Source organism: Myxine glutinosa, chromosome 1 (assembly GCF_964187855.1).
Source record: "Myxine glutinosa chromosome 1, kmMyxGlut1.1, whole genome shotgun sequence".
In the NCBI taxonomy this organism is placed as follows: Eukaryota; Metazoa; Chordata; class Myxini; order Myxiniformes; family Myxinidae; genus Myxine; species Myxine glutinosa.
The window spans coordinates 438,388,225-438,416,199 of NC_136261.1; the positions used below are offsets into that span (position 1 = coordinate 438,388,225).

At 43.3% G+C, this 27,975-nt stretch overlaps 1 protein-coding gene across 1 annotated transcript in view; it reads left to right on the forward strand.

Annotated features, from left to right (window-relative positions):
- Positions 1-1,322: 1,322 nt before the first annotated feature.
- The window catches only part of LOC137420310 (uncharacterized), a 77,170-nt gene continuing 50,517 nt past the window's right edge, over positions 1,323-27,975 (forward strand). Inside the window, exons 1-2 of the mRNA XM_078766806.1 lie at positions 1,323-1,416; positions 12,022-12,454. Coding sequence (XP_078622932.1) covers positions 12,034-12,454 — 421 coding nt within the window. The 5' untranslated portion in view covers positions 1,323-1,416; positions 12,022-12,033. The remainder of the gene's footprint in view (positions 1,417-12,021; positions 12,455-27,975) is intronic.

Here is a 27,975-nt window from a genome sequence, read left to right on the forward strand (position 1 = left end):
GAATGGCCAAGTCAAAGCCCGGATCTAAATCCCATCGAGATGTTGTGGGAGGATTTGAAACGAGCTGTGCATGCAAGAAACCCCTCAAACATCGCACAGCTGAAATAATTCTGCATGGAGGAGTGGGCAAAAATTTCTCCCAGTCGATGTCAGAGACTGGTAGACAGTTATAAGAAACGCCTACTTGAGGTTGTTTCTGCCAAAGGGGCAATACCACCAATTAGAGCCAAGGGTGTACTTACTTTTTCCACATGCGAAATTTGCATTTATGTTTATTTAAATTATAATGGACTACAAAATGTAAATGTTTCATGATATTTGTTGTATTATATCACCTTTATCTACCAATATTGTTGAAATGAAGATCAAATAGCTGTATGTTGAAATATGTTGAAAAGTCAAAACTTTACATGGGGTGTACTTACTTTTTCACGTGACTGTACACCCACTCACTTGCACACTCATTGACTCACACAACTCAATGACTGACTCACACAATGCACTCACTGTCTGCCTCACTGACTCACTCACTGACTCACACTCACTGACTTCTCAATGACTGACTGACTCACTGATTCACTCTGAATGTCTCTTACACCCACTCACTCACTGACTCACTCCATTCACACTGACACACACACACACACACACACACACACACACACACACACACACACACACACACACACACACACACACACACACACACACACACAGACACACACACAGACACACACACACACACACACAAACACACACACACACACACACACACACACACACACACACACCGATGGATGGACACTGCTCGATCGAAAGGTTTACTGGACTCAGGTCCAGGTGAGCTAAAAACGAGCTTGTTACCTGGTAAAAAGGAAGACAAATTTTAGGAATCCTTTTTAACATCACACGAATGGAGGTGCACGTGGTCATCGTGGGGAGTGACACATTTATTTTATATCAATAAATTATAAAAAAAACGGGGAATATCAATTAATTATTTTAATTATAAAAGGAGAAAATATCAATTAATTATCTCATAATTTCTACCTCAAATTCAGTGTTACGTTACATAATGTCGGATATGATTTTACATTGATCATTTCACAGGGAAGGACATGATTATTAGATTCGATGAAACTTGCGTTGTAATGCAAATATACAATGTATTATACAAATGTACAATGTACAATGCAAGTATGCACGTCACGGACGTTGTTACGGATGTTAACTTGTTACATTACGCATACACCGCCTGGTGGGTGATTATGGCCTGCATGGTAATACGGTGGGGATGTACTTCCGGCGTCACTTCCGGGCTGCTCGTGGACCATGGCTTGCATGAACTGACATCGGCTCCGTGTCTTTTTCCACAAGCGGTGAAACAGTGATCGGGTCGGAGCTTCTGAGGAAAAGGTTTGTTCGGAGTTTCTCATTTTATTATTAATACTGAGAAAGATATTCTGTAAAACGATCATTTGAAGCGATTCTTCATAATATTAATAGAGATCGGGCGAACATTGTGATTATGCATATCACGATATGACAAAGAGATTTGGATGGATTATGGCGAAACGAGGGGATGAGATGGGTAGAGACGAAGAAGAAGAAGAAGCTGATTCGATTTCGGTTCAGGTCCGAATCCAGATCCGGTCTATCACTATCAGTGGATACAAAACGTTACCTGTTTATCCTGTTGGAGGTTTGTGCGATACCGAGTGACGGTCTACTTTGTTACCTGTGAAACGAATCCTGTTGTTGGCTTCATGGTTAATGTGGCTGGTTTAAGATGCTCGGGTCACGCCGTTAAAATAACAACAGGTAGGTTGAGTCAGCTCGTCTTCCTTTTGAAGTCGGCAAAATGAGCACGAGGCTCCCGGAAACAGGGGGCACTGCATCAGCGGCGCGCGAAACTGGAAGTGGGTTTTTTTTTTGAGGCAACAGGTCTTCGGTCACGTGACATAAATCATCAATTTTCAACATTCACTTAATGTGTATTTATATTTGTATTCTTGGGCAAAATGCCAGGGGCATATAAAAGGCCCCTCTATATGGCATGTGCCATGTGACAAACCATAGAAAAGGCCCCTCTATATGGCAATATGGTATGTGCCATGTGGCAAACCATAGAAAAGGACCCTCTATATGGCAATATGGTACGTGCCATGTGGCAAACCATAGAAAAGGCCCCTCTATATGGTACGTGCCATGTGACAAACCATAGAAAAGGCCCCTCTATATGGCAATATGGTATGTGCCATGTGGCAAACCATAGAAAAGGACCCTCTATATGGCAATATGGTACGTGCCATGTGGCAAACCATAGAAAAGGCCCCTCTATATGGTACGTGCCATGTGACAAACCATAGAAAAGGCCCTCTATATGGCAATATGGTATGTGCCATGTGGCAAACCATATAAAAGGCCCCTCTATATGGTACGTGCCATGTGACAAACCATAGAAAAGGCCCCTCTATATGGCAATATGGTATGTGCCATGTGGCAAACCATAGAAAAGGACCCTCTATATGGCAATATGGTACGTGCCATGTGACAAACCATAGAAAAGGCCCCTCTATATGGTACGTGCCATGTGACAAACCATAGAAAAGGCCCCTCTATATGGCAATATGGTATGTGCCATGTGGCAAACCATATAAAAGGCCCCTCTATATGGTACGTGCCATGTGACAAACCATAGGCATAGAAAAGGCCCCTCTATATGGTAAGTGCCATGTGACAAACCATAGAAAAGGCCCCTCTATATGGCAATATGGTATGTGCCATGTGGCAAACCAAAGAAAAGGCCCCTCTATATGGTACGTGCCATGTGACAAACCATAGGCAGAGAAAAGGCCCCTCTATTTGGTACGTGCCATGTGACAAACCATAGAAAAGAAGGGACATTCAAAAAAAAATTCGTGTACATGCTGGACTACCCTCATGTTAAGAGGAGGAACCAAGTAATGCTCTAGTCTAGTGTCTAGATTAGGTTACAAAGTTCACATAAAGGGGAGCCCTACATCTGGCAAATAAAATACATTCATGTATCACGTCACTTCTTCATGCAGCTGCATGAATCAAATTGGCATTTTCCCCAAGAATTAATGCGAGCAGAACGGACAGCCCGACAAGCCCTCACCACATTGGACTAAATACAAAATAAAAAACAAACTTCTCTGTTTCTTAAAATACACAGTTTTGTCAAAAAGGGTGACTTTTTATTAGAAAGGGGATTCTGGTGTGGGTGTGTGTGTGTGTGTGTGTGTGTGTGTATATATGTGTGTGTGTGTGTCTATGTTTGTGTGTGTGTGTGCATGTATGTATCAATGTGTGTGTGTGTGTGTGTGTGTGTGTGTGTGTGTGTGTGTGTGTGTGTGTGTGTGTGTGTGTGTGTGTGTGTGTGTGTGTGTGTGTTAAAATTGGCGTATTATTTATTTACTAGCGGGGTCACCCGTGGGAATCCCACGGGCATGGATGTGTGTGACATTTCGACATATTGAGTTATATGCTGCACATTCATTTTTACAAAATGGTTACTGGCAAGTCATCAGATCCAGAAATGGTGTGAATTTAGTTATTTCACTTAATATGTGACCCCTCACTCCTCTCCACCTGACACTCTCCTGTCTCCACCTGACACTCTCCTGTCTCCACCTGACACTCTCCTCTCTCCACCTAGCACTCCTCTCCTCTCCAAACCCTCACATCCCTCTCCTTTCCAATCCCTCACCTCTCCAATCCCTCACACTCCTCTCCTCTCCAATCCTTCACACGCCTCTCCAATCGCGCCTCACACTCCTCTCCAATCGCGCCTCACACTCCTCTCCAATCGCGCCTCACACTCCTCTCCAATCGTGCCTCACACTCCTCTCCAATCGTGCCTCACACTCCCCTCCAATCACTCCTCTCCAATCGTGCCTCACACTCCTCTCCAATCACGCCTCACACTCCTCTCCAATCGTGCCTCACACTCCTCTCCAATCGCGCCTCACACTCCTCTCCAATCGCGCCTCACTCGCCTCTCCAATCGGCTTTCCCCGTCTCGTTTCTCTCCTTTTTCTCCCGTCTCGTTCTTTTTCTTGCTCCAAATCGGCCCGTCGGAATCGGAAATCGGCCCATCTCGCCCGTCGGCCCGTCGGAATCGGAAATCGGCCCGTCTTGCTTTTGTGCTTGTGCGTAAATAAATTGTGTTCATGACACCATTTCTGGTGTTGGGCTAGCGGCTAGGGTGCCGGCTTAGGATCCTGGGTTCGAATCTCGGTCGATCGCCGAATTAATGCCAGGGGGGTTGACTCAGCCTGTCATCCTTCCGAGGTCGGCTAATTGAGTACCAGTTCACTGGTAATTCCCTGTTTGTCGTTGAAGGCGGCAAAAAGGGTTGGCGTCAGGAAGGGCATCCGGCCGTAAAACATTGCTTCAAAAAGGGGACAAAAAAACAACAACTACCACGGTCCCCGAAAAGGCCAACCCCCGCTTTGCGGGGAAAAATGGCCTCTAAACGGTGGTTTTTACACCATTTCTGGATCTGATGACTTGCCAGTAACCATTTTGTAAAAATGAATGTGCAGCATCTAACTCAATATGTCGAAATGTCACACACATCCATGCCCGTGGGATTTCCACGGGTGACCCCGCAAGTTTGCATTGACGTTCGTCGATGGACTCGTTCGCCCGTCTCATTCGTTTTCTTGCTGCATCCTGTTCAAGTCTGCGTTCTTCATCGATCGTCTCATTCATTTTGGAAATAGAAGTTTCCACGCAGCGCATGAATTGTCACGATCCTCAAGAGGAATTTGTCTCGTAATCATCAAATGATAAATGGCAAGTAAATTATATTGTGGAAAATTAAAGATTTCAAATAAACCTATTTAAAGTGTATTCGCACATAACTAATTTTAAAAAACGAAGAAATATCTCTCGGTAATTTCCTGAAACATATTTTACTTCCGGCTAATAATGTTGAATTAAATAAAAACGAAGAAATATATGTCGGCATCATTGTTGACGTTTTTGTGACGACTGTCATCAAACGAAAAAGTAATATATCTTAACGGAAAAGCAAAAGCGAATTTTTAATATATATCGACACGTTGCCGTCGGTGTCATGTTGGGCGGTGTATGATACACCATGACACGATTTTTAAAAATATATCTCTGCATTTTCCCGCGTTTGTGGAATGTTCTCAATTATTGCTGACACCGAGTCCAAAACCATCGATAAAAATGAAATCATATGGTGAGTTAGATTGGAGATAAAGGCGTGAGAGAGACTCAATGGCCTTGAAGTTGAAGTTACAGGCGTTTGAGAATTCATTTCATTCTATAAACGGCAACTTTCATTGGATTTCCTTCCCGTTTTTTTTCAACCGAGTCGAAAACTATGTTAGCGACTGTGAAAAATGAAATGATATATCGAATTTTTAATATGTATCGACACGTTGCCGTCGGTGTCATGTTAGGCGGTGTATGATACACCATGACGCGATTTTAAAAAATATATCTGCATTTTCCCGCGTGTGTGGATTGTTTGTGGAAAATTAAAGATTTCAAATAAACCTATTTAAAGTGTATGCGCACATAACTAATAAAAAAAACGAAGAAATATCTCTCGGTAATTTCCTGAAACATATTTTACTTCCGGCTAATATGTTGAATGAAATAAAAACGAAGAAATATATGTCGGCATCATTGTTGACGTTTTTGTGACGACTATCATCAAACGAAATAGTAATATATCATAACGGAAAAGCAAAAGCGAATTTTTAATATATATCGACACATTGCCGGCGGTGTCATGTTGGGCGGTGTATGATACACCATGACGCGATTTTAAAAAATATATCTCTGCATTTTCCCGCGTGTGTGGATTGTTCTCAATTATTGCTGACACCGAGTCTAAAAGTAAAACCATCGATAAAAATGAAATCGTATGGTGAGTTAGATTGGAGATAAAGGCGTGAGAGAGACTCAATGGCCTTGAAGTTACAGGCCTTTGAGAATTCATTTCGTTCTATAAACGGCAACTTTCATTGGATTTTCTTCCCGTTTTTTTTCAACCGAATCTAAAACTATGTTAGCGACTGTGAAAAATGAAATGATTTATCGAATTTGATTTGAAATAAAACTGGGGGAGAGCAAGACACCACGGGCCTACAAAACAGGGCTCAAAGCTATGCGAGTTAATAAAATGGTGGATATTTGTTTATAGCCACTCCCAGAATGGGTGGAGCTATGGGTGGAGCTACTCTGCAAACCGAGTAAGCCACACCCCGGACAGACACCCAACAGATAGACAGACAGACAGACAGAATCATCTACGGCTATTATAATATAGATCATTGAAAAAGGAACATATTTCATTTATCACTCATTTTGGGAACTCAAATGGTTGGTGTCATGTTCAAATTTGATGTGATGGTCGATAACATCTGGTGATGATGTCACGGCCGACACATTTTTGCAGGGCTTCGGTACCTCAAAATTTGGCCCAACACAACTGTGTACATTACTCATAATGATGCTGAAAATCAGGTTGAAGAATTAATACGTTTTAAATACGAACAAATTGCATTTTGTTTATCGTTCAAGACTTCATTCAAGATGATATAAAAGATTTGAAAAATAAAGAAGAAAAAAATTATTCAACCCAGATGGGACTGAAACCCACAATCCCCATCTTGAAAGTCTGATGCCTCATCCATGAGAACAATAAAGGGGCGCCAATTTGATTCATACAGCTGCATGAATAAGTAAATCTATTTTATTTGTCAGGTGTAGGGCACCCCTTCATATGAACTTTTCTGGAGCATTACTTGGTTCCTCCGAAGAACACAATGGTTGTCCAGTGTGTATATCAATTTTTTTGGAATGTCCCTACTTTTCTATAGTTTGCCACATGGGACATACCATATAAAGGGGCCTTTTCTATGCCCCTGGGATTTTCCCCAAGAATGCCTCTTCTTGTAACATGTTAGAATGATAAGGTGGTGCAATAGCCGCTGGATAAAATGGTGGTAAATACTGGAATAATTTGGCATTTACACCTTTAAACCTTCAAATTAAATTGAAATACATAATATTCTGTCTGTCTGTGAAACGTCTGTCCAGGGGAGTGGCTACACCCAGTCTGGGAGGGGCTTCAAAAACAAATATCCACCTTTTTTTTTTGTTTTTTTTGTACACAAGATCGAGGCTCGTGAAAGAGCGAACATTAATCACACAAAAAGTGATACCAACACATACAACACAAAATAACGGGAGTGGTAGACAAGATGGGGAGAGATGGGGAGAGAGGGGGAAGGACACAAACAGAACATTTGAGAGCAGGGACATCGAGAGAAATGTGGGAGGGAGAGGGCTTGGGGGGAGGTAGGAGAAGTATAAAACATAGGAACACTGCAAGGACTTCCAGGAAAGAAGTTGGAATTTTAAATAAGTGTATTTGGGGTGAATTAGTGGGGGTAGAAAAGATCAAGGTTTTGGATGGGGGAAGATAAGAGATGGTGGTGAACAGCTGTTTTAAAGATCTGGAGGGAGGAGTAGGATTGAAGGGAGTGGGGGAGCTTGTTCCAGAGGTGGGAGAAAAGGGGAATGAAAGAGTGAAGGTGAGCAGAGAGCCTAGATTTTGGCAGTTTAATCATAAGAGGGTTGCTGGCAGATCTTGTGTGACCTGTGGGAATATTAGAGGGACAGAGCACAGAGAGAGCTGGGGGAGCAAGGCTGGAGAGGAGTCAGTAGAAGACAGAAAGACCACCATCCTGCCTGCGATGAGTGAGTGAAAGGCCATCAGAGTTAGCTTCATCGCAGGAGATTCCAATGATTCTGAAAGCTTTGGTTTCAACAGCGTGAAGCCGAGCTAGCTGTGAGGCAGGAGCACAGGCCCAGAGGGGGTAACGGTATTCCATTGAGCTGCAGATGAAAGCCTTGTATGTGGTGAGGAATCTCAGGTGTGCCAAAGAAGGACTTCACACGACGGAGGATGCCCAGTCGGCGACTGGCTTTGGAGGCCAGCTTGGAAATGTGGTTTTCCCAAGAACGATCACGGCAGATAGTGAAACCCAAAAGCTTGTGCGACAGAACTTCTTGGAGAGGATTGTTGAGAAAGTAGATGGGAGGGTTTTCCAGTCGGTCTTTTCTGAGAGGCATAGTGAGAGTGTGAGATTTGTCAGGATTGAAAGACATGTTCCACTTGTTTGACCAGTCTGTGATTTCGTCCAGGTCTGCAGAGAGTGAGGAGGCTGCAGACTGCCAATCTGAGGGATGAGGAATGGAGTGGCAGATAGTGGAGTCATCAGCAAAGGGATAGAGAGGATTTTCCAGAGAGACGGAGAGATCATTGATGAAGACCAGAAATAGCACAGGGCCCAGAACACTACCTTGGGGAACTCCAGCTAGAACAGGAGGGGAGATGCGAGAAACGCATTCAGGGCCACACGTTGCCTATGACCAGAGAGGAAATCCGCATGCCATGTGTGGAGATTTCCATGGATACCACAGGACAGTGGTTCTTAACGTTTTTAAAGGTGCCGAAATTTAACGAAACCTACCGAAAACTCGCGGAACCCCTCAAATTTGACCAAAAAATTAAGAAGAATTGCATCTTAATGCATTTTCTGTTCTTCTTTTCGGAAAGCGATCTGGGAAATGCGTGGTTTTGTTTTGGCAAGGGCCACCCTCAAATCATTTTCACATGCAAGCCTACTCCTTTTCTAGGTTTTAATGTCCACCAGTTTCGAAAACGCATGCTCGCAGAGATACGTTGTGACGAACGGCATGAGGATCTCAAGGGCAATTTTAGCGATGTGAGGATACCCTTCCATTTGGTGGCACCAAAACGTTGAGAACGTTGTTGTGCCGAAGAGTCGTTGTTGAGTCTGGCTCTGCTGAATTTTGATGAGGTCGTTGAGGTATTGGTCGTTGACATCTGCCGTTGCAACGTTGAAAGTAAACGGCTGCCGCACCCATGCTGGGTATTGCTCTTGGTCGGGGAAGTGGCCATCGAATAACTTTCCCAGCTGATCGATTGCATGGCAATCGCTTGCTTCAGCTCCCCTGGTACAGCAGTGCCTCCAACTTCAGACTCATCTTCGATCCCGCTCACGCACTCGTCCAGTAGCGAAAACTTCGCAAAATTGTCGTTCTCTGTTCGCCGCCTCCACAACGGTAACTTCTTTCGGAAAGCACTCAGCTTTTCTTCAGATTCGATGACATTCTCTCCACCGCCCTGCATCTGGCAATCGAGATGATTGAGTGCATCGAAGATGACAGCCAAGTACGCCAATGCAAGGATGAACTCTGATTATTGGAAGTGTGTTGCATGGCAATGCTCGTGTTCGCGCAAAAACAGAGCTAATTCTACATGCAAGGCAAAAACACGGCTCACTACCTTCCCTCGTGATAACCATCGAACGTTAGAGTGGTAGAGAAGGACTTCAAATTCATAGCCAATTTCATTGCACAGCTCTTTGAAGATGCGATGATTCAGAGCACGGCTTCGCACGTAATTCACAGTTTCAACGACGATTTTCAGAACATTGGCCAGTTTTGGAGGCAGGGTTTTTTATGCCAGCGCATGTCTGTGCAGGATGCAGTGCATGGCGATGATGTGTGGTGCATTGGCCTTCACCAGTGCTCCAATACCAGAGTTGCATCCCAGCATGGCTGGAGCTTCGTCCGAGCAAACTGCAGACACCATGTTCCATGAGAGGCCGTTGCTTCTGAAGAAGTCGTCCACAAGCTTCTTCACATCAACTGCCTCCGTCGTTGTTGTGAGAGGTTTGCAGAACAGAAAGTCTTCCTTGATCTCGTCTCATTTGACATAACGCACAAATATGATTAGCTGGCTCAAATTCGAAACGTCGGTGGTCTCGTCAAGTTGAAGGCTGAATTTTGTCGGGCTTGCGACTAAATCTGCAACTACCTGGGTGAAGATTGCGTCGCTCATGTCATCGATTCTGCATTTAATGGTGTCATTTGAGAGTGGAATGAGAGACAACTTGTTTTCAGCAGCTTTTCCCAGCATGATGTTGGCCATCTTCAATGCGGCCGGTTTGATGAGTGTCTCACCAACAGTGTGCGGTTTGCCCTGCTTTGTGATCAGGTATGCAACTTCATACGATGTGGTGAGGTTCGGTTTGTCAATTGGAACAAAGCCGAGAGTGGGCAAGGTAGCACTTGCATCGAATCTGACTCTCTTCAATTTGAATTCATCCAGCATTGCGTTTTTGGACTGCCCCTCGCCATCCAGTTTTTTGAAGTGTTCCCGTAGTTTTGCTGTTGCGAAGTTGGAGTTGCTCAACTTGACATTGCAAAGCATGCATTGAGGATGCTGACTTCCGTCCCGTTCCGTCAAACACGTGAACCTGTACCGCACATAATCCTCCGACCACTTCCTTTTTTTGCTCGACATACTGCAAAAAAAAAAGAAAGTAAAAACTGATCTTAATTGAGTTCGGGCAAATAATTATATGACAAAAATTAAAAAAAGGAACATGCTTAAATATAATCAGTACCCCTCTGAAAACTGAGAATTTTTAACGAAGAAAACATAACTTCTAGTTACGATGACGCGATTTATTATCTACTCAACTCTGTCACCTCAAATCCCATTATAATATTAAAAAGAAAACTGTGAATTGTTAGTTTTGAATTGCGACCAAAGGAGTTATATCACCTCCACCTAATTTTCTGAGGAATTCAATCATATTTTATAATCACCATCCACTTTTGACTTTAATATAACTCTGAACCCACCCTGCATATCCACAAACATTTCCAACTTACTTTTCAATTAATCAGTAACTCCAAAGTAAGGCGCGACCAATGACGCACGGCACATGGCAAGCTAATCGAGGCTATTCACTGGAATTTCCGAACACCTGCAAAGTCCAAAATCCAGTAAGTAAGTAAGCAAGTAAGCACCATCAACAGAATAATTAGCAAGTTGCTCATTGCTTCAACTTACTACAGTCAGTGTGAAACAACTTATCTTAAACACAGACCAGAGAAACCATGAATGGGATGGGTATACAATTACAAATAACATTTCCATTCGTTCGTAACATACATAGCAAAATAATAATAATATTAATAATAAGCGTAATTACACTTAGATTCAAAAGTGATACAAAACTAGAAACAAAAAAAAACAAATTGGAATGCTTTTCGGAGGACCTCCGCCGAACCCCTGAGACTGGCTCACTGAACCCCTGGGGTTCGGTCGAACCAAGGTTAAGAACCACGGGAGTAGTTAATGCATGCTATGGTCTCCTTGAAAGGCAGTGACAACAGAACCAAGAGATAAGTTTAAATTATGATTAGATAGGTACCTGGAAGCTTTAGACTTAGAGATAGAAGAGTATCAGGATATTGGCAAGACTTTTGTGACTTGAGTAGGGATTGGGTGATTGTGTGCATCTGAGTGAAGTGGAGTGACGTGTCTGTGGGAGGTCTCGTCAAGGGATTGTGTGTGTTTGATGTTGTGTGTTTGTCATCCAAGAACAGCCATCGCCCAAACCTATCCCCTCCCACATTGCTCCCCTGCCCCCAACCACCTCTGAAAAAATAACACAAAATATTGCTTTTTCCCTTTTTTTATTGAAACAATTAAAATAATTGTATTTCCCCATTTGTATTTGACGCGCTTGGTATATCCCTGGTTGTGCCACATCATCTCAGGCACATGTCTCCCCTCATTCCCCAAATGAAATTGCATCGTTTTGGCAGATAATCTTGGTCTGGTGTTGGTGTGGTGCAGCATAATGAGCCGAATGGACTCCTAGTTTACTCGGGTTTATTTTTGTTTCTGTATATAAAAACTCACATTCATTAGATGCTGATTGATAAGAAAACTTACAAAATGGGACACGACGGGTGAACAAACTGTGCAAAAGCCCGCATTTATTGGATAATAATTGATTGGATTGTCAACGGAAATAACTCACAAAAATTCCAAACAGAGGAAAGAAAATAACATGTATAACTTTTCTGTGATTAACATAAGCATTGTATCCTTGGCAGGTTATCCGTGAAATGGAGAGCTTCTTCGAATGGCTCAAGTCCCGAGGCCTGAGAGCAGAAACAGCCCAAGCAGTGATAGATAAGCTTGGAATTGAGAATCGGAAGGTTATTCGGGCTTGCACTGAGTCGGATGCATTGCGAACCGAGATCCTCTCTCTCTCAAAAGAGAAATTACAATTTGCAATGTATGCTGACTTCTGTAAATTTATGAATTCTTTTTCAAAGCTGCAAGATGTCCAGATTGCTGGTTCTTCTCTTTTGGGAAGCATTTTCGTCAACTTGGAGAATGTTATTCGGGAACTTTCCAGTTTGTGTGAAAAGATTTTCGGATCCCAAAATGTGCACCGGGACAACATTTCTGGGTTCTCTGGAATCGAGTTCAGTGATGTCTGCAGCCTCTGCTCTCAGCATGAATCATCAAGACCCATGTCTGGTATGTGACTGTTTTAATATGGCATCGCATGTCAACAAATATCTTGATCTTCTACCATTGTTTTTTGTGTTCTTTTAACTTGCATAATCTCTATTGGTACAGTTTTGTATTGTCTAATATGAATGGGTTTTTGATGTGGGATACAAGTTAACGATATACGTACTTTTTAGCTCAACTGGACCATATTTCCGGGGAGCTTATGGGATGGCGCGTCGTCAGTCCGTCCGAAAACGTACAACCTCTTCTCCAAAACTGTTGATGGGATTGTGACCAAACTTGGCGAAGATTATATTTTCTTTGTTGGAACCCAAGTTTGTTCACGGCTTTAAAAAAATGGTGGTCTCAGGGAGTCTACCGGGGGTCAAAGAGGGTCCAGGTTTGACCAAACTCAGACCCCCAAATTAGAACTACACAAATGATTTCGATGAAACTTGATCACATCCTTCATCACCCGTGATGTACCAAAGTTTGTTCAAGCCCTGAAGTGCTTACTTCTCCTAATGATAAAGCCAACCGCTTTGCTGAGCATTTTGCTGCAAACTCCACACTTGAAGACCACAGACAAACATTGCCTGTTTGTCCTTCCCATATTTATACCAGGCTTTCCACTATCATCAGCACACCCAGGTAAGTAGCTAAGATTATTCAAAGGCCTGACATTCGAAAATCTACTGCATCAGATAGAATCCTGACAATTGCTTTGTAGATGTGTTCACTTGAACTATCTTCTGTTCTCTCAAAACTCTATTGCTTGTGCATGTCAAAGTATGTATTTCCACTTAGCTGGAAGCAGGCTTCTGTCGTCCCTGTCTTTAAAGACTCCGGTGAGTAATCAGATCCTTCTAACTATCGGCCTGTTAGCCTTCTACCCATTATGACCAAAGTCTTTGAGTCCTTGATAGAATAGAACAACTTATGACTCCTCTGGAGACCCACAACCTCCAATCTGATGTTCAGTATGGCTTTAGACAGTCAAGGTCTACTGGTGATGTTCCATCCTGAATCACTGAATAAGTGAATGGAGCTTTGGATAATTGTGGAAAAACCAGGGCTGTTGCTCTCGACATCTCAAAGGCTAAAATAATCTGGCATTTCTTTAAAATTGCTTAAGACAATCACTGACTTCATTCTAAATTGCCAAATATCTGTGGTACATGAGGGACAGTAATCCCCTTTCCGTAATACGACTCTGAGTCCTCAGGTGTCTGTCTGTCTGTGTTGGGTCCAATATTGTTCATGTTATTTATCAATGATCTGCCTGATTGTATCTTTCTCAATTAAGCATTTACACAGACGACTCAACAGATGGACTCAACAGGTGGACCCAGATGGAATTAAAGGAAGATGGAAGAGATATATGGAAATACTGTTGAATGCAGAGAATGAATGGGATGGTAACATAGAGAGTAACCCAGTTTTAGGACCGGCAGAGAAGATAACCGAGAAGGAAGTTGAGGAAGCGATAAAAGCAATGAAGAGACGAAAAGCGGGAGGGCAAACAAGAGTTGTGGGAGATATGTTGAAGGCAGCGGGAAATTGGGGTGTGAAGAGAATGACAGAGATCTGTAATCTGGTGGTGAAAGAAGGCCGCATTCCAGTGGATTGGGAACTGAGTACCTTCGTCCCTCTATACAAGGGGAAAGGTGGTCTGTGGCTCGTATTGAGCGAAAAAGTTATTGGAGCATGGAATGAAGGTATTGGAAAGGGTGTCGGAGAGGAGGATAAGGAAGAAAGTGAAGATTGATGAAATGCAGTTTGGATTTATGCCAGGAAGAGGAATGACAGACGTGCTTTTTATTGTGAGGCAGTTGCAGGAGAAGTATACGGAGAAGAGGAAGAAGTTGTTTCTTGGGTTTGTTGATCTGGAGAAAGCATTCGATAAGATTCCACGTGAAGTAGTGACATAGATATTGAGGAAGTGAGGAGTGGAGGAATGGTTGATAAGAGTAGTGATGGCAATGTACAAAAGAGCGCGCACAGCTGTAAGGACGAAGGACAGGAACAGTGGTGAGTTTGAGGTAAAGGTGGGAGTGCATCAGGGGTCGGTACTAAGTCCACTACTATTTGTAGCTATGATGGAGGTGCCGCCTCGGAACGTAAAGGAGGGCTTACCATCAGAGTTCTTGTTTGCAGATGATCTGGTGTTGATTGCAGAAAGTATGGATGGACTGAAGGAGAAGATGAACAAGTGGAAGGAATGTATGCAGACAAAAGGTCTGAAGGTGAATATCGGAAAAACGAAGGTGATGGCAAGGGGTAAAGCATGTGGTGAGCTGGAAAGAACTGGGAAGTGGCCGTGTGCTGTTTGCAGGAAGGGTGTCGGAGTGAATTCCATTCAATGTACAATGTGCGCTGGGAGGGTTCATCAAAAATGTAGTGGTTTTGAGAGGGTCATTAACAAGTGTGGCAGCTACATTCAAGTGTAAGGTGTGCACAGATGGAGCTGCACATGGAGGAAATGTTGAGTTGGATCTTGGAGATGGCATGAAGCTGGAAGGTGTGAAAACATTTTGTTACCTAGGAGACATGCTGAATGGAGAAGGTGGATCAGACTCGGCAATGGTTGCTGGAGTGAGATGTGCAAGGAAGAAGTTTTGGGAACTGAGTGGTGTGCTGACGAGAACGGGAGTGTCGTTGAAGCTGAAGGGAAAGGTGTATGCTGCATGTGTGAGAAGTGTTATGATTTATGGGAGCGAGACAAGGGTAATGAACGTAGAGCAGCGACAAAGGTTGGAAAGGGTGGAAATGTGAATGGTTCAGTGGATGTGTGGAGTATCGTTGAGAGAGAGGAAGACAAATGATGAATTGCGAAAGATGATGGGAATAGAGCCTGTGATGGATGCTGTGAAGAGAAACAGTTTGGGATGGTTTGGTCATGTGTTGAGGAAGGATGAAAGTGACTGGTTGAGAAGAGTGATGGAAATGAATGTAGAAGGAAGTCGAGCACGGGGAAGACCGAGAAAGACTTGGCTAAAGATGGTTGAAGAAGAAATGCGGGCAAGGGGGTTAACAAGGGGAGATGCAGAAAATAGGGCAAAATGGAGAAGATTGTCATGGGGAGCGCAAGGCTAACCCCCGCTCTTGCAGGGAAAATGGCCTTAAAATGCCTGTTGTTGTTGTTGTTGTTGTACTCAACACGATATACTACCTACTCAGGAACCTTGTCTCCTACCCATGAGCAGTTGCGTCGAGAGCCAGCATGGGCCCCGAGGCAAATAACCTCGGGCCCCCACCCACACTTTTTTTTTTCTTTTTCTTTTTGTATACAAGATCGATGCTCGCGAAAGAGCTAAGATGAATCACACAAAAAGTCAAACCGACACATAAAACACAAAAATAAGGGGAGCGGTAGACAAGTTGGGGAGAGAGGGGGAAGGACACAAGCACAACATTTGAGAGCAGGGACATCGGGAGAAATGTGGGAGGGCGAGGGCTTGGGGGGAGGTGGGAGAGGTATAAAACACATGAACACTGCAAGGACTTCCAGGAAAGAAGTTGGAATTTCAAAAAAAGTGTATCTGGGGTGAATTAGCAGGGGTAGAAAAGATCAAGGTTTTGGATGGGGGAATATAAGAGATAGTGGTGAGCAGCTGTTTTAAAGACCTGGAGGGAGGAGTGGGATTGAAGGGAGTGGGGGAGTTTGTTCCAGAGGTGGGAGAAAAGGGGAATGAAAGAGTGAAGGTGAGCAGAGATCCTAGATTTTGGCAGTTTAACCATAAGAGGGTTGCTGGCAGATCTTGTGTGAACTGTGGGAATATTAGGGGGACAGAGCACAGAGAGAGCTGGGGGAGCAAGGCCGGAGAGGAGTCGGTAAAAGACAGAAAGACCAGCAACCTGCCTGCGGTGAGTGAGTGAAAGGCCCTCGGAGTTATCTTAATCGCAGGAGATTCCAATGATTCTGAAAGCTTTGGTTTCAACATCATGAAGCCGAGCTAGGTGTGAGGCAGGAGCAGCAGCCCAGATCGGGGAACAGTATTCCATTGAGCTGCGGATGAAAGCCTTGTATGTGGTGAGGAGCTCAGGTGTGCCAAGGAAGGACTTCGCACGACGGAGGATACCCAGTCGGCGACTGGCTTTGGAGGCCAGCTTGGAAATGTGGTTTTCCCAAGAAAGACATGGCAGATAGTGAGACCCAAAAGCTTGAGCGACAGAACTTCTTGGAGAGGATTGTTGAGAAAGTAGATGGGAGGGTTTTCCAGTCGGTCCTTTCGGAGAGACATCGTAAGAGTGTGAGATTTGTCAGCATTGAAAGACATGTTCCACTTGTTTGACCAGCCTGTGATTTTGTCCAGGTCTGCAGAGAGTGAGGAGGCTGCAGACTGCCGATCTGAGGGATGAGGAATGGAGCGGCAGAGAGTAGAGTCATCAGCAAAGAGATAGAGAGGATTTTCCAGAGAGTCGGAGAGATCATTGATGAAGACCAGAAATAGCACAGGGCCCAGTACACTACCTTGGGGAACTCCAGCCAGAACAGGAAGGGGAGATGAGAGAAACCCATTCAGTGCCACACGTTGCCTATGACCAGAGAGGAAGTCTGCAAGCCATGAGTGGAGATTTCCATGGATACCATAGGAGGAGAGTTTGGTGAGCAGAGCTGGGTGCCAGACCATATCGAAGGCACGTGATATGTCAAGTGAGACAGCTCTGATTTCCTGTTTGGCATTGAGGACCTCTATCCATTGTTGAGACAGCAGAAGCAACATGTCCAGAGTAGAATGACCTGGTCTGAATCCAAATTGATGATCGGAGATCAAGCCATTGGAGAAGAAGAAGGATTTGATATCCGAAGCAAGATTCCATGGCTGCTGATAATTGGGAGCAGGCTGATTGGTCTGTCGTTGCAAGGATCTGTTTTTGCACCTTTTTGTGTAATGCAGTAATGTTTGCTGATTTCCAAGATGCTGGCAGATGACCTTGAGCAAAAGAGAGGGTGAAAAGAACAGAGAGAGGGTGAAATAGAGAGTGGCAGAGCAGGATTTTAGGACCCGTGGGCTGATGCCGTCTGGTCCAGTTGCAGAATCAGAGTCGAGGTTTTACGAAAACTTCTCCACCTTGTCAGGAGAGGACACAGAGTCCAGGAGCAGTTGGGTTCGACTGGGAAAGGTGGGAATAAAGAGAGTTGGGTTTGGGACACAAGATTTTGAGGCAAACACAGAGTTGAGGCATTCGGCTTTGTCACTTGCGGTGTCAACTGTGTAGCCATTTGAGGTGAGGGAGGGGATGGAGGGGGAACAACAAACACCAGAAACGGATTTGACCAGACGCCACCAGGATTTGGAGGAAGGAGACAGGTTTGAGAGTTCATTCTTGAGTGTGGAGAGATAGTGTTTCCTGGCACTCCTGAGGGTCGACACACACTAGTTACGAGCTTGGTGGAAAGAACTGAGATTGCCTTCAGTTGGATTTGCCTTCCAAGCGGCAAAGGCAAGTTGTTTCAGGGCACCTGCTTCACCACAAGATTCAGTGTACCATGGACGGGAGGAAGGGTAAGACAACTGAAGATGAGATGGGATAAATCTGTGCATGAGAGAGAGAGCAGTTTGCTTTGGAAGAATTCCCAGGAAGAATTGATGTCAGAGGCAGTAGAGATGGGAGACCAGTCCAGATGATTGATGGCTGCTTGCAGACCATGCCAGTCAGCCTGAGTGAAATGCCGGATTCGTTGGCGCTGAGGAGGCTCTCTGAGAATGGCCAGAGAGATGTCCACTTTAACAAGCACATGATCAGGAGAGCAGCAGACATTTGCAGGGAAGTTTGTCATAACCAAGTCCAGAAGAGAAGATACTCCATTGACTGCGATCCAGGTCAGGAAATTGACAGATTGTGTCAGTCCCAATGAGTCGCATTAGTCCTTTGCTGAAGTGCCATGGCTGGTGAGAGAGGAACCCGCACCCAGCCAGGTGGCATTATGACAGTTGAACTCGTCACATATGAGGAAGAGAGAGTTTGGATGAGTTTGTAGAAGTTGGTCCACGTTGTCCAACTGCGAAATGTAAATGGAGTCTTCACTGTTTGGAGGATGGTACAGAACACATACGAACAAAAGGTGGGAGCGGAGAGGAAGCCGTAGCCAGAGGTACTCCTGGGGGTGGGGTGGAGGGCGGGCAGTGCAAGGAGAGTGAGGAAGAGAGTTTTTATTAAAAAAAATAGCCACCCCACCACCAGTACGAGGCTCAGGTCTATCATACCGGAGGAGGGAATAACCAGGAAGGGATATTAAGGAATCAGAGACATCTTGAAGGAGGAAAGTTTCTGTTAAGCAGATGAAGTCTGTTTTGTCAGAAGCAACCTGAATGGAGAGATCAATCAGGTTAGAGTGAAGGCCCCGGATGTTTGAGGTCCATACCGTTAATGAGGAGAGAGGAGGAGCATGGGGTGCAGGACAGGGGAGGGGAGGGTTAAGTAGTATATAAATGTTGCTCCTAGGACACTCTCATTTTCCCATTGACTTACATGTTAATTTTCCTCTCCCCTCATTTACCCTAAACACCCCTATTTCTCTCACCCTCATTTTCCCATTGACTTGCATGTTAATTTCTCTCACACCCTGATCTTTACGAACCTTTTGGCCTTTTACTCTCATTTCCCAAAACACCTTTTCTCTCACCCTGTTCTTTACAAACCTATCCTTAATGTTGTTTATTAGACCACTCAAACAATGATCCTTCTCCCCTTATGAACCTCTATTTCTCCCACCCTAATCTTTACGAACCTTTTGACTATAGCACCTATCCTTAATGTTGTTCATTAGACCACTCAAACAACGACCCTACAAATATTTGTTTGTGTGGGAAATAATTTAATTCTCGTGCAACTCTCCTCGCCATCTAAAACATTAACAAAGTATATGTTTGAGAGTGGTTCTTTCTCAAGATATTTTAACTGAGCTCTGATAAAATGATAAACCTCCCTCAATGTTCTTGTCTGAGCGCCTCCAGTGCCACACACCATTTTAAAATTAAAGTCTCTCTTTTCCTGACAACCATCAAAGTTTTCCGTCCGCTCAAAAATATTTCCATCTTTTTTACCCATCTCAACGGTATTTAAATTAATTATATTATTTGTTTTGTGAACTTTTTTACCAGTTGCCTTTTCAATGTCTTCTTTGATATTTTTCACATTCGTTATGTTTACCATTGATATACCAAGGTTGATTGCACCTCCACTCTTTAGTCTGGTTGATACTTGGTTCTATCATTTATATAATAGTAAAAAAGGCGGCGGTAGCCCGTTAAAAATCCCTAACCCCATTATCTTATCACCTATATATATATATCTTATCACTAATATATCTTATCACTTGTATATATCTTATCACTTATATATATATAATCACTTATATATCGAATCAGTAATCACTTATATATATATCTTATCACTTATATTAGTCAGGTGGCTTTGCAACAATTTTTAGGCGTAATGTTACAAGCCGGACAAAAGTCCCAAATTTGGTATGGAGCTTCGTTTGGACCTATCAATTGATTTTAGCCTAGGAGCCATCCTGACCGTTTCAGATTTTCCAAGATGGCGGCCAAAATTCAAAATGCCACCAGCAAAACTGAAATATCATATATCTCTGGCTGTAGAAGTCACAGATAGACAAATGAGGTATCAAATCAGGGGTTTTTGAGATCAGTGAAACTGATTCAGGGAAAGGTACATTTCATATGTCACTTATTTTCAAGATGGCGTCCAAAATCCAATATGGCCACCAAGGAAAATCATACTATAATGCAAGGACTTCAAAAGTTTGTTTGCCTAAGGCTCAGGCATCGAAGGATGGATTAACTTGACACTTTGCACACCTATAGATATCATTTTTGACCGTGTCAATGTGGGCCGTTTTTTTCGATTTCTATCCTAATTCGGGGTGTACGGGGAAAGTAACGTTACTTTGTGGGGGTTCGGTGACCCAGATATGCGTCACACCCTCAGGTCATATGGTTTATTTACAAACACCATGCTTTGATGACGCATGACGGGTACTATCCATTGTAGACGGGTGCTAGTGCTAGTTAAAATGATATGAGAGTATTAACAGAAATTATCTATTTGTGTCTTTTCAGATAAATCAACATGGAGCTACCAGTAGACTTTAGTCGCTGCATTATCTGCCAACAAGAAACAGATGAACAGTTAAAATGTCCACTTCTCAGTCCAGGACCAAATGCTGATAATAAGACATCTGACTACCAGTCATTCTTGAGTAATGTCGAACATTTCCGCGAGATTGATCAGCTCCCAACTGAACTGAAGTTTGGGAGTGATAAAAGTGCTGACAAACTTGTGAACAATTCTGCATTGTGGCATAAATCGTGTCATTTAAAATTCAACAATGAGAAACTAGCAAGAGCAAGAAAGTGAAAGAAATCCAATCCCGATGGTAGACAACAAATTAAGCGCCGGACAATAACCATGATTAGACAATGTTTGTTTTGCGAGAAAGGCGCAGATGAAGGTGACCTCCATCTGGTTTCAACATATGATATGGATGCCAGTCTAAGACCTATGATCAATGAACTGCAAGATACCCAACTACTTGCGAGGATTATTGGTGGAGATCTCATAGCTATGGATGCGAAGTATCATCTAAAATGTTTGACTAACCTTAGAAATCGGTATCGCAGTCACATGAGACAGTTACACCATGCAACAGTAAACATTGATGACGTAATGAATGAGTCCAGAGCATTTGTTGAACTCACCAGTTACATTTAAATGTCTGTTAATGTCGGGACTTTCATCTTCAAATTATCCGAGTTACACTCACTGTACGTGAATCGGCTTGAGGCGTTGGGCATCAAAAAGACTATCAACAAAACCAGATTGAAGGAACAGTTACTTGAACGATTTTCTGATGCACAAGTGCAACATGATGGGCGGGGCATCGTTCTAATATTCAAAGAGGGAATGAAATACATGATAAAAGATGCTATGAAAAAGCATGACTTTTCAGAAGATGCCCTGATTCTGGCACGTGCGGCAAACATCGTTAGAAAAGATATCTTCCATCATGAAGGATTCAAATTCACTGGCCAGTTTCCACCAGGTTGTCAGGAGAACGCATTACCCTCTAGTCTGAAATTTCTCGTCGCCATGATTCTCAATGGTCCTAATCTGAAAGACCAAGAGAGTAATGAGTCACAAGTGTGCCTAACTATTGGGCAAAACATCATCTACAACGTCAAGAAAAGGAAACCTAATTCGCCTGTGAAAGTCCGGCACACTCTTGACCGAGAACCTCCGCTAACAATTTATATTGGCCTCAATATACATGCGCTGACTAGGAGCAAGAAAATCATCCAACAGTTACATACAATGGGTATCAGTGTTTCCTACGACAGGGTGATGCAGCTTGAAGACTGGCTCGCCACAGCTGTATGCGAGAGGTTTGAAGATGATGGTGCAGTAGCTCCGACTATTCTTCGGAAAGGTCTCTTCACTGTAGGAGCTCTTGACAATCTCGACCATAATCCGAGCTCAACCACATCAAAGACATCTTTCCACGGCACGGGAATAAGTCTTTTCCAATTCCCAAGTGAGAGGGAACCTGGTGTGACTAGACAGCCTGTTGCTATACCACCATCTGGGTCACAGACTCATTCGCTTCCAGACAGTTATGCCTCTGTTCCTGCTGTTTCGCTGAAGACCACCGATGTTGCTGTTCCACAGAATAATGTTCAACCCATCAAATCTGTTTTACCAGATGCAAGACGTGACGAATATGGCTGGATAGAACATGGTCTTCAACTTGTCAATGATACGGAACTGAGCAAGGATAATTCGCTTACATGGTCTGCCTATCATGCCTCTAAGCAAGAGGTGACAGTAGAGCCGTCGGCTGTATGTGCGCTACTTCCTCTGTTTTATGAAAAGTCAGCCACACCTGCAATGATTAAACATGGCATGGATGTCCAAAGGCAAGCAACAGAGTACCTTAACCCAGGACAAATCCCAGTCACAACATTTGATCAGCCATTGTTTACGCTCGCCAAGTACGTACAATGGAAATGGCCAGATACGTATGGAGAGAAAGTGCATGTGGTTATGATGGGAGGATTGCACATTGAGATGGCTTTATGGAACACTGTTGGAGATTTGTTACAGGGCTCCGGGTGGACAGCAGCCCTTACTGAAGCTGAGGTAGCCTCATCTGGAATTGCTGATTCATTCCTGAAAACAGCTCACCTGACCAGAACTAGACACGCTCACCAAGTTACACTTTTGACCCTTCAGAAGCTTATCGTCGAGGCATTCAACCAGGATCCCAGTGGTGCGAATGATAACGACAGTTTTAATAACTGGCATGAGAGAATGTGTAAAAACTGTCCCACGTTCAAGTTCTGGGATTTGATTATGCAATATGAGATCCTCATTCTCATATTTGTAAGAGCCCACCGGGAGAGGAACTTCACACTGTACATTAGTGTCTGGAGGAGCTCGTACCTTTGTTTTTCGCATTAGATCATGTGAACTATGCTAGGTGGCTGTCCGTCCATATCAGAGACATGAAATCTCTGCCAAAACCAATCAGAGATGAATTTGAGACTCGCCATCACTGGGTAATCTCGAAGTCAACCCACAGATATTCTGCTATACCCGTTGATCAAGCGCACGAGCAGGAAAACAAAGTTGTGAAGGGTTCCGGTGGTGCAGTAGGACTAACTGAAAATCCAGTCGCCTTCAAACGTTGGATGACCTCTGTACCAGAACTCGCCAGACTCATGAAGCAGTTCAAGAATGAATATATTCTTGATGGTGACCCAGAAAACCCTACGAATTTCGAGCACCATGAACAGGGACTCGCCACACAGAAAGCGTTCCAGCAACAGGTTGATAGCCTATCTAAAGTCATACAAAAGATGGGCAATCCTTTCCTGGATGATTTTCCCGAGTTAGTAACTCTTGACAGTCATAACTGCACGAGTGAGACCGTAGTGAATACAATCCATACACTGGAAGACATTGGTACGAAAAAGTATCAGGACTATGTGACAACAGTCCTTGTGGATCGCACTCGCTCCATACACAATCCGATGTCAAAGAATTCGCTACCCTTATTCTCGACAAAAGTCAAAGCTAAATCCAGGGACGGCAAGAAAGTAAAAGTGCTTGCGAACAATATGGCACTCTTCGGACAGTTATACATCTCCTTGCAAAATAGGGATGGTGATATCAATGACTTCTTCGCACATGAGGTTCAGTCATATCCTCCTTCACTGTCTGACTTTGGCAAGCTGAACCTGCCAGGTCCAAAATCTCAATTGTTGCAATGCATCGAGGAGCCGAACCAGACAGAGCCACCTGCATCATTTGACTGCAAAGTCCTGGACGGTGCTGTGATTGTGCACTGCTTGCCTGTAACACATGTCAGAACATTCCATGAATATGCAGACAATGTGTTCATTCCCTACCTGGAACGACAGCTAAAGACCACCAAACGACTGGACCTTGTGTGGGATACATACATACCGAACAGTTTGAAGGAGTCAACCAGGGAAAAACGAGGGAAAGGAACGCGCAGAAAGGTATCCGGTGACACCAAGCTGCCAACAAACTGGATTGACTTCCTCTGTGATCCTATCAACAAGAAAGAACTGTTTGAATTTCTTTCCTCCAAGGTGGCAGAGTTCAACTGTCCCGCAGGTAGTTCGGTATACATCACAGCTGGAGAGAATGTTATATGCATTGGAACTGAGATCGAAATGTCCATGTGCAATCAGGAGGAGGCCGACGCGAGGATCGTGGTTCACGTGAAGCATGCATTGGAGAATGGTTCAAAAATTGTCCAAGTGCGCACCTTGGACACAGATATTGTTGTTGTTCTTACTGGCATGTTTCATGATCTTTCACATATTAACTCAGATGTAGACCTATGGGTAGCCTATGGTGTGGGAAAGAACTACACACATTACAGTATCAATGCCATCTGTGCACGCCTCGGTGAACCTAAATCAAGGTCCCTACCCATGTTCCACGCCTTCTCAGGATGTGATACCACGTCAGCATTTCGAGGGAAGGGAAATAAATCATTCTGGCAAGCATGGCATGTATATGATGCAATCACAAATGTTTTCGTACACCTGGCCACACATCCATTTGAGCATGTTGATTTGGAATCTGAAACATTTAAGAAGATCGAGCGACTAGTTATCATAGTGTATGACAAAACAAGCAATTTGACCAATGTAAACAGTGCACGTATGGAGCTCTTCTCCCAGAAGAGTCGAGCTGTAGACAAAATTCCACCTACTCAGAATGCACTTCTGCAGCACACAAAGAGGGCAGTGTACCAGGCTGGCATCTGGGTTACCAGCATGTTAGCACAACAAAAACTTCCAAGTCCAGCTGGATATGCTTGGAAAAAAGTCGCCGAATCTTGGGAACCTGTCTGGACAACAATTCCCGAAGCTTCTCGTGCTTGCAGAGAATTTATCAAATGCGGCTGCAAAAGAGATTGTACAGTGTGCAAATGTAGCAAGGCTAATCTCCCTTGTACATCTCTTTGCCGGTGTAAATGTTCTACCAGATCATAAGGTCATTCACAGCAAAAATACTGGTCTGATGCCACATTTGAACGAATATCATATCATTTTTTTTTTTGGCGGCCATGTTGGATTTTGGACGCCATCTTGAAAATAAGTGACATGTGCAATGCACCTTTCCCTGAATCAGTTTCACTGACCTCAAAAACCCCTGATGTGATACCTCATTTGTCTATCTGTGACTTCTACAGCCAGAGATATGATATTTCAGTTTTGCTGGTGGCATTTTGAATTTTGGCCGCCATCTTGGAAAATCTGAAACGGTCAGGATGGCTCCTAGGCTAAAATCAATTGATAGGTCCAAACGAAGCTCCATACCAAATTTGGGACTTTTGTCCAGCTGGTAACATTAAAGTTGCTAAGCCACCGCACTATATATCTTATCACTTATATAACCATAAGGGAGACTATCAATTCCATTTTCTAAAATAAACCTCTTATCATCAAAAGCCCCCAATGCTTTCTTATTTATCTCTTCTGTATATAATTGATGTTTATAACTTCTTATTCCATTAATCTTTCTAAACTCTTCTTTCTTTGTTGTTAAACATGTATAATAATCATTAAAATTTATGGTCGGCTTTACCACCGACTCTTTTATCCCCTGAAGTCTCTTTTTCTCTTTCACAACATCCTTTAATTTCTTATCAGTCTTTTTAACATTATTCACAATGTATTTATAAGCATAAGCCTTGGACCTCAATCCCACAAATTTACTCATAACATTTCCTTTCAATTCATCCTTAAACTTTCCAATTACCATTTTATTTTTATCTGAGTAGAATTCACTCTTTTCATTGTAATTACTAGTGTCATAAGTATCAGTCTTCTTTCATGTCTGAATAAATATCATCAGTGTTAATCTTCAAAAGTAAACTATCAGTATCCATGTAAAGAAGACTAACATCATTTTTATATTTATTTTTTAAGTTATTATAAAGGTAATCATACATCAATGTCTTTGACAAATCAAGTATTGAGGTACCAATGTAAATAGGTTTATCCATTTAACGCTTTCTCTCATCAAATGTATCGCACTAAAGTTTTCCGTAAAAACTTCTTCTCTCGAGAAGCTTGGTCTGTTGATTTATTTTGATGCTTGTTTCCATGATGTTGATAGACGAATGTTTTGTCTCTTTCTAACATTCTCCATCGTTTTTCCAAATATAGTTAATCATCAACTTATAAAAGTTTTTCTCAAAATCATTTGTAGCATCTATCCTCATTTTGGTGTTGTAGTCAATGTAAGGTTTTAACCAATGACTTTGATTAAACTTGAGAATCCTATGTATCTTTTCAACACGGAGACCCTTTGAAATACATTGTCTCAAATTCCTCTGGTGAAGAACATCATTTTTCTTATCATAAAGTGTTGTAAGAAATTTCTCTGTTGATTTACCCTTTATATTAAATGATTGTTGATAATCACTTAACCACTCCTTCTTTGGACTTTCCTTTTCACAAGCAAATGGAAGATATTTGTGTAGGTTATGGAGTTCCTCTGGATATTTCAAATCAACTTCAAAATAATAACCAGCATTTTCTTTATCTAAATCAGCTTGTGTAGATATACGTACAGACTTGGCATTTAATATGGAATTTTTTTTTTCATGACTTGGGTTTACTTTTTAACTCAGTATATCAATCTGGTGAGTTTCTTTTACACTTTGGTGATATATTTGTTAAAAGAACCATGTCACTGATTGTCTGTCGCAGCAAGAAGTCAACAACAGGATTATATCACAGGTGGCATGGCAAAATGTACGGACAGGTGCATTTGATGATTGGCTTCACAGTCGGGTATACAGGGTTGTTGCATTCTGTATTAGTGGAAAACAACTGCTGCACATCTCCAAAAGTTATTGCCGCTTCCTCTGGAGATGGTCCGTCAACTCGACAATCCTGTTTGTCATGGAGTGGTGGCTTTACGAAATTACGGCATGAAACGGCGTGCTATTGCTCGGCAGTATGGCATCACTCAAGGTCAGGTGTCAAAGATCCTGAAACGAAATGCTCAGAGGGGTGTCCCTACTCCAATACCGAGGCCAGGACATCCCCGCAGAACCACAAGGAGGGATGATCGCCAGCTGCACCGGTTAGTCCGCAATGGCCGTACCAAGTCAGCTAATCGGCTTAGGGCTGAGTGGCAGCAACTGACAAATGTGCCTGTGTCCAGAAGGCTAGACAACCAACGACTGGTTCAAGCAGGCTATCGTGCCAGGCATCCCTTGAGAAAGCCACGCCTGACCAGACAACACTGCCAGCGCCGATTGCAGTGGGCCAGAGAGTACCGTCAATGGCAGCCAGGACACTGGAATCACATGATCTTCAGTGACGAGTCTAGATTTCTGGTCTATCATCAAGATGGCCACGTCCGCGTGCGCAGACAAGTGCATGAAGCCTACAACAAAGATTGTATAGTGCCAAGAGTCCAAGCTGGAGGTTGTGGGGTGGCCGTTTGGGCTGCTTTTCATGCAGGGGGCAAAACTGACCTGGTTGTTCTGAATGGAAACCTGAAACAGTTCAAGTACAGGGCCATTCTGGAAGAAACATTGCTTCCATTTGCTCGTGCAGCCTTTCGAGGAAACTTTGTCTTCCAAGATGGCAATGCATGGCGTCATCGTGCTCGCATGATCCAACACTTTCTTGCTGACCGTGGTGTAGAGCATATGGAGTGGCCTGCCATGTCCCTGGATATGAATCTGATAGAGAACTCGTGGGCAGAATTAACGCGTCAAATCGACCACTTGGACCAGCAGCCGACCTCTGTGCGTGAATTGCAGCAGGCTATTGTCACTGCATGGCAAGCGATTCCTGTCCAAACCGTGGCAAATCTCGTGACCAGCATGCCTCAACGTGTACGTGCTCTCCTGAATGCTCGTGGGGGTTACACGAAGTACTGAACTGTAATTTTACTGTCCGTAATCCCAGTCGTAATTTAACTTTTGTTTTTGTTGAATTTTTTTTTGGCTAATG